General features: G+C 44.5%; 1 protein-coding gene and 1 pseudogene across 1 annotated transcript; both read left to right on the top strand.

The window, feature by feature from the left end:
- The window catches only part of LOC101591060, a 17,037-nt pseudogene extending 13,651 nt beyond the window's left edge, over positions 1–3,386 (top strand).
- A 1,451-nt stretch (positions 3,387–4,837) lies between these two features.
- Smg8 (SMG8, nonsense mediated mRNA decay factor) lies at positions 4,838–10,876 on the top strand. Its single transcript, XM_023703173.1, has 4 exons — positions 4,838–6,592; positions 7,773–7,918; positions 8,170–9,042; positions 10,333–10,876. The coding sequence occupies exons 1-4, from the start codon at positions 4,840–4,842 to the stop codon at positions 10,528–10,530; spliced, it is 2,970 nt and encodes a 989-aa protein (XP_023558941.1). The 5' UTR covers positions 4,838–4,839; the 3' UTR covers positions 10,531–10,876.
- The last annotated feature ends 357 nt before the right edge of the window (positions 10,877–11,233 follow it).

Genomic DNA, 11,233 nt, shown 5'->3' with positions numbered 1-11,233 from the left:
TCCTGAGGATCGAAGGGGGTATATCTACGATAAGCCTCCATTATTCTTTCTAGAAATGCTGAGGGCGATTCATCAGGACCTTGATTAATTTCTCTTACCTTAGCCAAATTAGTAGGCCGACGCGCGGCCGCCTTGAGACCTGCCATAAGAGTCTGGCGATAGATGGACAGATGCTCCCTACCGTCAGGGGTGTTCGGGTCCCAGTCAGGGCGGCGTAGGGGGAAGGCATCATCAATGAGGTTCGGCATCTGGGTGGGTACCCCACCCGGTCCAGGAACCAATCTCCTGGCCTCTGTGAGGATCCTCTCCTTTTCCTCCTGAGTGAACAGAGTACTCAACAGCTGGTGACAGTCATCCCAGGTGGGTTGGTGAGAGTACATGAGCGACTCCATCAGTGCGGTTATCCTGGAAGGATCTTCAGAAAAAGGGGGATTGTTATTTTTCCAGTTATACAAATCTGAAGTAGAGAAAGGCCAGTACTGAAGTGTTGGCATTTCCCCTCCGTGACCGTTGTCTATCATTGGCCCATAGAGCCGGAGGGGAAGAGTAACAGCCACATCTTGTGGGCTTTTTGCTCGCTTGCTTCGGGCTCTACGTGTTCCTTGGGCTGGTCCACCATAGTCATCCCACGAAGAGGATTCCGAAGAGGTAGGTTGGGTCTGAGGAGAGGCAACAGGAGGAGGAGGAGGAGCGGGCGCATATAGAGGGGGAGGAGGAGTCTCTAGATCGAATTGAATCAGATCTGTTTGGGATTCTGGTAGGACAGGAGGTGGTAAGGGTGGATAGAGGCCAGGAGGTGAAGATTGAGCCTTAACTGGCAAGAGGGTAGCCGGTTTAGGCGGAACTGGAGGAAGAAAAGGTCTTACCCACTCCGGTGGATTTTCGCAAAGATCTTGTCAAACCAGAATATATGGTTGTTGGTCAGGGTGGCCGTAGGGACCGGAATGGAAGATTACAGTTTTTACTGCTTGAACCAGAGATGGGTGAAAAGATCCTTCTGGAGGTCATCCCACCTGGAAGGAGGGCCACTCTGAAGAACAGAGAGTTTGCCATTTTCCTTTTTTAACAGTCAAAGAAAGATTATGTGCTGTTCCCCTAATCTCCGACCAATGACCTAGGGTAAGGGCGAGAGGAGCAGATGTTACTTGTCCCATATTATCAAAATAACCGACATCCCACAGAAGTCCAAGAGGACAGAGGCAGGCAAAAACAGTGAAGGCTGATGCAAATAAATAAACGGGGATACGTGAAGGATGTCGGCGGGAGGGGGAATCCTACTGAGGAGAAAGAAGTCATTAATAATGAAAGCGCTGTAGGAAAAGAATAAGGAAGTTATGGCGCCAGACACACGAACATAGACAACATCAAACACAAAAACTTAGTCAAAAGACAAATTCTATTGGCCACACAAGAGTCCTCCATTCGGAGGACACACAAATGGATCCGACTGGGTCACCCCAGGGATCCGGAACCACACTGAGGCGTCCCTCAGCTGAGTGGCTTGCAACCTTTAGGCACGTCTGCAGGTTGCAGGCAGCGGGAGCTCACGCGTCCCGTCACCAACCACGGCCAATAGATAAATCAGCGATCGCCCAAATGCCCGAAGGCCGAACAGTGTAAAGCACCCAGGGACCGATTCAAGGGCTCACGTGTCTTGTTCCCAGCCACCTGAAACAAACTGAGCGCTCGCAACTTGAGAATGAAACAAAACCACAAGACAAGACATAAGACAAGAGACAAAGTTATATGGCCGTACTTACCCCGAGAGGCTCTTTGGCCGTTGGGGTCTCCCACCATGGGAGACAATTCCGGACGAGCCCCCAAATGTAAGGGGCCGAGTCGCCGGGAAGGAAGACCCCAAGAGTCAGTCTCTCATGCAAATCGCAAAGGGAAAGCTTTATTATCTACGTATACATAGGGCGGTCTGCACACGCAGGAGCACAGCCCCCTTTTCAGTGAAACAGGCATAGTTTTTTTTTTGTTTTTTTTTTGCGGAACCGGGGATTGAACTCAGGCCCTTGCACTTGTCAGGGAAGTTCTTATTTCACCAAGCCATCTCCCCGGCCCCATGGCATAGTTTTTAAAGGCGAAAACCACAAAATTGGGTGGGAGCAAGTTATAGAAGCAGATCGCATTGGTTAGTGTAGGTTGACCTTTAAAATAATTGGTGGATTACAATACTGGATGACCAGACGGAGTAAGTCTGGGGGTAGTTGGGGGGACTACCAACCTTGTGGTTGTCACATTCCGGGACCGTTTTTAAGAAATCGGGGCACTGTGACCTGGGACATCCTGTTGTTACGGCTTTAAATAGTTAGGCCATGGGTTTGGGAATGTATGTCTCTTGCAAGAATTTAAACAAGGGAAGGACCAAGGGCAACTTCTTGGCTAATTCAGTGGTTTTAGTTGCTTTCCAAGTAACAGGACTCCATCTGAGGTTTTTATGTCCTCTTTGTTTTCGGAACATGGATTGCCTAGGCTCTACAGCCACAAACAGGTGGGTGGGCCCTCTTACTGAAAGACATTTTATTTTTAACCTCATATATATTCTTAAAATTGGGGCTGGTGAGATGGCTCAGTGGTCTAAAGCACCTACTTAGAACAAGCTTAGCAAAGCACAGGGACTAAGGTTCAATCCCCCAGCACCACATGCCAGCCAGCCCTGCCCCCAGGTGGGCTGAGCTGGCCACACACACACACACACACACACACACATAAATAAATAAATAAAATTAAAAAAATTGTTGGACTTTACAAAACCATCCACATTTGTGTATCCTGCACCTCTGGAAGTACCAAAAGAAAAGGAAAAGGTTTCTACTGCTGTGTTGTCTATTACTGCCAAAGCCAAAAAGAAGGAAAAAGAAAAAGAAGAAAAAGGAGGAAGAGGAAATGGAAATGGATGAAGCAGAGAAAAAACAAGAAAAAGAGAAGAAAAAGGAACCTGAGCCGAATTTCCAGCTGTTGGATAACCCAGCCCTAGTTATGCCTGCCAAGCTGAAGGTCCTCACCACACCAGAGACCTGTAGATGCCAATCTTTCAGCCACTGTCCATCGGAGGCATCATCATTCTGAAGGACACCAGTGAAGACACTGAGGAGCTGGTGGAACCTGTGGCAGCACATGGCCCCAAAATTGAGGAGGAAGAGCAAGAGCCAGAGCCCCCAGAGCCCTTTGAATATATCGATGACTAAGGGACCAGACGGGCTCTGGCCACTCAAAGCCCGGCCAGCTGTGGAGAGCGCAACTGGCTGTGGAGAGCGTGTGGCGGGAGCCCTCGCAGGACCAGCAGGACCAGCTCCTCCATGCATGTGGCCTCGCTGTGTGCTCACCTCAAGAACTCGTCTCCAAGTCTCTGACTAAAGAGAAAACACATGACCATTTGGTGTGCTCTGTCACAGACTTTGGTTTTCAAATAAATATATTAAAACCTCCAGATTAAAAAAAAATACAAAAACAAACAAAAATGGGTGGAATTGGATTGTAGCTTAGTCATACAGCATCCCTAAATTTGACTTCTAGTAGCAAAAAATGAATGAATAAATTAAGTCAGAAGTATTTTAAAAATTGAATTTGGTCTTTGGATGTAACTCAAAGGTAGAGTGCTTTGCTAGATCCTGGGTTAAATCCCAAGCAGTGCCAAAGTAACAATTTAGCAATTTCATACTTCCAATTAGCCAAATTGAATATTGAGCTAAAATATTAAAACTTAAAAAAAATTTTTTGAGACAAAGTATCCTTATGTAGTCCAGGCTGTCCTTGAATTTATAATCCTCATCTTTAATCTCATCTTTTGAGTGCTGGAATTACAGGCACACACTACTAAACCTAATTTCTACAATTTTTATTTTATTAAACATATTTTTGGTTTGTTTGTTTCTTTGTTTTGAGGCAAGGTCTCACCATGTGTGTGGCTCAGCCTGGCCTCGAACTTGCAGTGATCCTTTGACCTGCGTCTCCTGAGTGCTGGGATGACAAATTTGTGCCACCACGCGGGGCTATTTTAATATTATGTTTTGCGTATAAGTGGTGCTGAGGTTCAAACCGAGGGCTTTGCACATGTTAGGCAAGCACTTTACCGATGTGCTACACCCTAACCCCAGAATTTTTAAACATTGTAGATTGAAAATGAGCCACTGTGAAAAGTTCCATAATACTCCTATCAAGTACAAGAAGATTCTACACAAAACCTGCACACAGATGTCTAGTACAGATTATCTGTAACTGGCAAAAACTTGGAGGTAATAAAGATGTCCTTCGGATGAATGGGTGGACTGTGATACATACATATATAGATTCTTTCGGCACTAAAAAGAAATGTGCTCTCAGATCATAGACCTAAACTAGAAGGCATTTAGATGCGTATTACCAAGTAAAAGAAAAAAAAAAAAGCTATGTGCTGAATGTTTCCAAGAGTATGACATTCTGGAAAAGACAAAGTTATGTAGATCATAAAATGATTAGTAGTTGCCGGGACCTACGGGGTGAGAGAAGGGACAGATCAATAATAGGCAAACAGAAAATCTGTATGTGGTACTTAACGCCCTACCTCTGAGGTATATTTGCAACTCTGCTCCATTTTTAGACAGGGTCATTGTCTAGAGCCACTACCCCCTCCTATCTAATAATCTTTTCACATCTCAATTCCTATATTCTCAAATTGAAGAAAATCAGGATTTGCGAAGTCCCTGGTCATAGAGCCTGGCAAGGAATAGCGGAAGGCGGAACCAATGTGAGAGAAAGCCCGGAACTGAAGTAGTGGAGAGGGGATTTCACATCTGGACCAGGGCCGGTTGGGTTTAGAGGGCGGACCGGAAGGACTTCCGAGAAGTCGCTACAATGGCGGGTCCTGTTAACTTGCGAGAGCTTCTGATGGGAGCCTCAGCCTGGATGGGCCCTGAAAGCCCCGGAGCGTCCCCTACAGAAGGCGGAGGGAACGCAGGTGGCTCACCCGAGCCTCCGTGGCGAGAGGATGAGATTTGCGTGGTGGGGATCTTCGGCAAGACGGCCCTGCGCCTAAATTCCGAGAAGTTCTCCCTAGTCAACACGGTGTGCGACCGACAGATCTTTCCCCTCTTCCGCCAGCAAGATCCAGAGGATCCAGGGCCAGGAACCAAGACTGAAGCTGGTGTTGGTGGTGAGGCCGGGGGTGCCGGTGACCCAGGGGCTGCCGCCGGGGATCCAGTCCGTGGAGCTGGTGCGGAAGGAAACCGAAGTGAGCCAGGTTCTCAGGACTTTAGCCTTTTGCAGGCTTATTACAATCAGGAAAGCAAAGTTCTTTATCTTCTTCTCACTTCCATTTGTGATAATTCACAGCTTTTGCGGGCCTGTCGGGCACTTCAGAGCGGGGAAGCTGGAGGAGGCCTCTCTTTACCTCATGCAGAAGCGCATGAGTTCTGGAAGCATCAGGAGAAGTTGCAGTGCCTCAGTCTCCTTTACCTTTTCTCCGTTTGTCACATCCTACTCCTGGTCCATCCCACTTGTTCCTTTGACATCACTTATGATCGAGTATTCAGAGCTCTGGATGGGCTGAGACAGAAGGTATTGCCTCTCCTCAAAACAGCCATTAAGGATTGTCCAGTTGGCAAAGACTGGAAGCTAAACTGCCGACCTTGCCCACCTAGACTCCTTTTTCTCTTTCAACTCAATGGAGCCCTTAAGGTGGAACCTCCTCGAAGCCAGGACACCACTCATCCAGACAAGCCCAAGAAACATTCACCCAAAAGAAGGTTGCAGCATGCCTTGGAGGATCAGATTTACAGGATCTTCCGTAAGAGTCGAGTCTTGACTAATCAGAGTATTAACTGCCTCTTTACTGTACCTGCCAACCAGGCTTTTGTGTACATAGTCCCTGGAAGTCAGGAGGAGGACCCCGTAGGCATGTTGCTGGACCAACTTAGGAGTCATTGTACTGTGAAGGATTCTGAGTCTTTGCTGGTGCCTGCACCCCTTTCTGGGCCCAGGCGATACCAGGTGATGAGGCAGCATAACCGACAGCAGCTTTCCTTCCACATTGACAGCAGCAGTTCCAGTTCTTCAGGGCAACTAGTGGATTTCACTCTTCGGGAATTCCTATGGCAGCATGTGGAGCTGGTCCTAAGCAAGAAAGGTTTTGATGACAGCGTGGGCAGGAACCCACAGCCTTCTCATTTTGAACTTCCCACTTATCAGAAGTGGATCTCAGCAGCTGCAAAACTGTATGAAGTGGCTATTGATGGGAAAGAGGAGGATGTGGGGTCCCCCACTGGAGAGCTGACTTCTAAGATTTTAAGCAGTATTAAAGTCTTGGAAGGGTTTTTGGATATTGACACAAAATTCTCAGAAAACCGGTGCCAAAAAGCTTTACCCATGGCCCATAGTGCCTACCAATCAAATTTGCCTCATAATTACACAATGACTGTCCATAAGAATCAGCTTGCCCAGGCTCTTCGAGTGTATAGTCAACATGCTAGAGGTCCAGCCTTTCACAAATATGCTATGCAGTTACATGAGGACTGCTACAAATTTTGGAGCAACGGCCATCAGCTCTGTGAGGAGAGGAGTTTAACTGATCAACACTGTGTACATAAATTTCACTCATTACCTAAATCAGGTAGCTAAAATTCTTTCAGCAGATTTTGGTTTGGTTTGGTTTGGTACTGGGAATCTAATTCATGACCTAGTGTTTGTTGTCATTCAGTATTTTGAAATCAAAACTTGGAGTGGTGTTTTTTATTCTTTTAAGATGGTTTACTCTGTATTGATATTTTTAAAAGTGCCCTACAGAAATTTAGTTGGATCTGCTATAAAAGGAAACTTCGGTGCATTCCTGGTGCAAAAGGAAAATATCAGCCATGATTATAGTTTCTTATATTTAAAGAATGGACCCTAGTGAATTGGTAAATGATAATTTATTTATTTTTTGCGGAACTGGGGATTGAACTCAGGCCCTTGTGCTTGCCAGGGAAGCACTTATTCCACTGAGCTATCTCCTAGGCCCCGATAATTATTAAATAGTACAAAGTTTCAGAAATTTTACATCAGCATTTTTATCTTGAAGTACTGGTTGAATTAACATGAATATAATGAAATGTACCAGAATGTAGCAAAAGAAAAAATTCACTTAGAAACTCAAATATTTGGATTAGAATTGAAGATGTAATTCCATGGTAGAACACTTGCGTGGTATGCATGAAGCCCTAGCACTGAAAAACAAAACCTTTAAACTAAAAAACTATTTCCATTTGTTTCTTCTGTTACGTGTATTTAATCTGTATTTTTTCTTTACATTTTTTAAAAAATATTTGGGGGGGGCAGCTCAGCCCACCAGGGGGCGGGGCTGGCTGGCATGTGGTGCTGGGGGATTGAACCACGGTCCCTGTGCTTTGCTAAGCTTGTTCTAAGTAAGTGCTTTAGACCACTGAGCCATCTCACCAGCCCCAATGTGTATTTTTTCTTATTTCCAAAGAACTATTTGAAGAATTTGGGGCGCTGTGGTAGAATGTGAGGTATAGGGGCTGGAGAGATGGCTCAGTGGTCTAAAGCATCTACTTAGAACAAGCTTAGCAAAAGCATCAGGGACCGCGGTTCAATCCCCCAGCACCACATGCCAGCCAGCCCGCCCCCTGGTGGGCTGAGCTGGCCTCTCTCTCTCTCTCTCTCTCTCTCTCTCTCTCTCTCTCTCTCTCTCTCTCTCAAATAAATAAATAAAATTAAAAAAAAAAAAAAGAATGTGAGGTATACTTGACTCTGCATCATATTTGTGATACTAATAGTGACGTTACATTTTCCAGGAGAAAAACCAGAGGCTGATAGGAATCCCCCTGTGCTCTATCACAACAGCCGAGCTCGATCCACCGGTGCCTGTAACTGTGGAAGGAAGCAAGCACCTCGAGATGATCCCTTTGATATCAAGGCAGCTAACTATGACTTTTATCAGGTAAGCTCTGAATTCTTTCTTCTTCCTGTTCTCTTTGCTTGCTAAATATCATTTGAGTAAAAATATTTTCAGAAGGAAAACATTTAAAAAAGCAAATGCAACTGGATTGTGGTATATAATGAAGGGCAGGTTCTTTGCATCTAACTTATTTGCTCACACATTAATTGTTGTATCTTGCTTGATAGGGTAAAGAATGTGTCATTTTGATGGAACAATTCATAGGGTTTTCTTTTGCTTTTCTTGCTTTTTAGCTTCTGGAAGAAAAATGTTGTGGAAAGTTGGATCATATCAATTTCCCAGTGTTTGAACCAAGTACTCCAGATCCTGCTCCTGCCAAAAATGAATCCTCTCCTGCTCCTCCAGATTCAGATGCTGATAAACTTAAAGAAAAAGAACCTCAAACCCAAGGAGAGAGCACAAGCCTGAGTTTAGCTCTGAGTTTGGGCCAATCTACAGACAGCTTAGGTACTTATCCAGCTGATCCACAAGCTGGAGGAGACAATGCAGAGGTTCATGGGCAAGGAGAAGTAAAACCGGAGAAGAGACCAAACTTGGTTGATAGACAAGCATCCACAGTTGAGTATCTCCCAGGCATGCTACATTCCAGTTGCCCAAAAGGTCTTCTGCCCAAATTCTCCAGCTGGTCTTTGGTTAAATTAGGCCCAGCCAAGTCTTACAACTTCCATACAGGTTTGGATCAACAGGGCTTCATTCCAGGAACAAACTATCTTATGCCTTGGGACATTGTCATCAGGACTAGAGCTGAAGATGAAGGAGATTTGGACACAAATTCTTGGCCTGCTCCAAATAAAGCCATTCCCGGAAAGAGAAGTGCAGTTGTAATGGGAAGAGGAAGACGACGAGATGATATCGCTCGGGCTTTCGTGGGCTTTGAATATGAAGATTCTCGTGGTCGGAGATTCATGTGCTCAGGGCCTGACAAAGTAATGAAAGTGATGGGGAGCGGGCCAAAGGAGTCTGCTTTAAAAGCCCTGAACAGTGACATGCCCTTATATATTCTGTCATCATCTCAGGGCAGAGGGCTAAAACCTCATTATGCACAACTTATGAGGCTCTTCATTGTGGTTCCTGATGCTCCTTTGCAGATAATACTAATGCCCCAGGTAAGAAAAACTCTCCTCCCCACACCCAAAGAAAGAACTTGTGATGCTTCTTTTGAGAGTATATTTTGTTTGTTGGGACAGGATCTTGATAGTTCAGGCTGGTCTTGAAATCCCTATGTAGTCCAGGCCAGCCTTGAATTCACATTGAGCCTCCTACCTCAGCCTCCCAAGGGCTAGAATTACAGGTATGTGCCACCGTGCTTTGCCTGATTTTTTTTTTTTTTTAAGTACATGAGAATAACAAAACTAGTTGCTTCATTAAATATCTTAAATACCTTTTTCACTTAATATTCTGTTACAAGAGGAGTTGTGAAAAGGGAACCCATTAAAAGGGTGGCAGAGTGGCTCATGCCTGTAGTCCTAGCTACTAGACAGGCTGAGCCAAGATAGTTGCTTGACTCTGTCTCTCTGTCTCTCTGTCTCTCTGTCTGTCTTTCTGGCTCTCTGGCTCTCTGGCTCTCTGGCTCTCTGGCTCAGTGTCTCAGTCTCAGCTCATTCTGTGAGTGGGGCCAGCTAAGCAGGCACTTTAGACTGCTGAGCTATCTGGCAGACCCTTGCATACCTTTTTGGCTGGCTCAGGCTGCCTTAAGGGCAAGTGTGATGTGGCATGTGGAGCTGGGGGATCTAACCGCAGTTCCTCAAGCCTGACTGGGTTTTCCCATGCAGGGGCTTAAACAACTGAGCTAACCGGTTTTTTTTTTTTTTTTTTTTAGAACCATGTTTTACTTTGAGACAGGATCTCTAGTCTCAAGTTGCCCTGGCTAGGCTCAAATTTGTGATTGCCCTTAAGCCCCCTCCCATTTTTTTTTGGGGGGGGTGATACTGGGCCTTGCACATGCTATGTTATTTACCCCTGAATTTACACCTAGCCCCCCTCTTCATGATATTTGAGAATTAAACCTGTCTTTTTTTGGGCGGAATCAGGGATTGAACTCAGATCCTTGTGCTTGCCAGGCAAGTGTTTATTCTACTGAGCTATCTTCCTAGTCCCAAACCTAAGTCTTCTTGCAGTCTAGGGGCAAGTGCTCTACCCCCTCACATGAACTACATCCTTATCTCTTTTTTACAATTTTATTTTGACACAGGGTCTCTAAATTTCTCTGGCTGGTTTGTATTTGCAATCCTCCTGCCTCAGCCTCCTGAACAGTTATAGTTCTACCCATGGATCACCACACCCACCATCTGCTTAATCTTATATGCTCTTTGAACCAAATATTTGTTTAGGTACTTATCTTTCAGGTATTTTTTATTGAGAAATGCAAAAATAATTATGCTTCTTGTCTTTTTTAGGTTCAACCAGGCCCACCACCATGTCCAGTATTCTACCCAGAAAAACAAGAAATCACTCTCCCGCCTGATGGCCTTTGGGTTTTGAGATTTCCTTATGCATATGTGACTGAGAAAGGACCTTGTTTCCCTCCAAAGGAAAATGTACAGCTAATGAGCTATAAGGTGCTCCGTGGTGTTCTTAAAGCAGTGACACAATAAGAGTTCTTCAGACAGTTCAATCCTAAACTTGAGCTACTTTTTGCTTTTGGTGTGTATGTGGTGTTTGTTTTTTGGTGTGTGTGTATATTGTTTGTATTTTCTCAAACCCAGAATGTGTTTGTTATAGGAGTTCAGTATTTGGACAGTAATTATTTCATTCTTTCATTAGATTGTTGATATTTATTGTAAGCAGGTAGGGCCAGGGATGTAGCTCAGTGGCATAAGCGCCTGCCTGGCAAGTGTAAGGTCCTGAGTTCTATCCCTGGTACCGCAAAAAAATAAATAAAATTAAAAAATATTGTAAGCAGATAACAACTTCTTAATAAAGATTGGTTGTTCTAGAAAATACATGGTTAATACCTCTTTTGTATTTTGTTTTACTGTCTATAATGAAATGTTTCCATCACAACTGAATGTTGTATTACCATATTGAACAAAACTTTTTTTTTTTTTTTTTTGGCTAAAATGTTTTAGTCAATAAACATAAAATGTTTTAGTCGATATGTAGTCAAGATTTTCCTGCTCCTAAAATTATCTTCAGAACAAAGTGAACCATTAGACTATATGGCAATGCTATGATGACTGATTCATTGCAAACAAAAGTATATTGCTGGGGTTGGGGAGATAGCTCAGTAGAATAAGTGCTTGCCTGGCAAGTGCAAGGGCCTGAGTTCAATCCCTGGTTCCGCAAAAAAAAAAAAAA

Source organism: Octodon degus, unplaced genomic scaffold (assembly GCF_000260255.1).
Source record: "Octodon degus isolate 3935 unplaced genomic scaffold, OctDeg1.0 scaffold00164, whole genome shotgun sequence".
Taxonomy (NCBI): domain Eukaryota; kingdom Metazoa; phylum Chordata; class Mammalia; order Rodentia; family Octodontidae; genus Octodon; species Octodon degus.
This window is presented reverse-complemented; position numbering and strand designations above follow the sequence as displayed.

Bases quoted from the DNA above. Each gene is read 5' to 3' on its own strand.
- Smg8 (XM_023703173.1), top strand. From the start codon at position 4,840: ATGGCGGGTCCTGTTAACTTGCGAGAGCTTCTGATGGGAGCCTCAGCC. The intron at 6,593-7,772 runs GTAGCTAAAATT...TACATTTTCCAG, and splicing joins TCACTCATTACCTAAATCAG to GAGAAAAACCAGAGGCTGAT. The intron at 7,919-8,169 runs GTAAGCTCTGAA...CTTGCTTTTTAG, and splicing joins CTAACTATGACTTTTATCAG to CTTCTGGAAGAAAAATGTTG.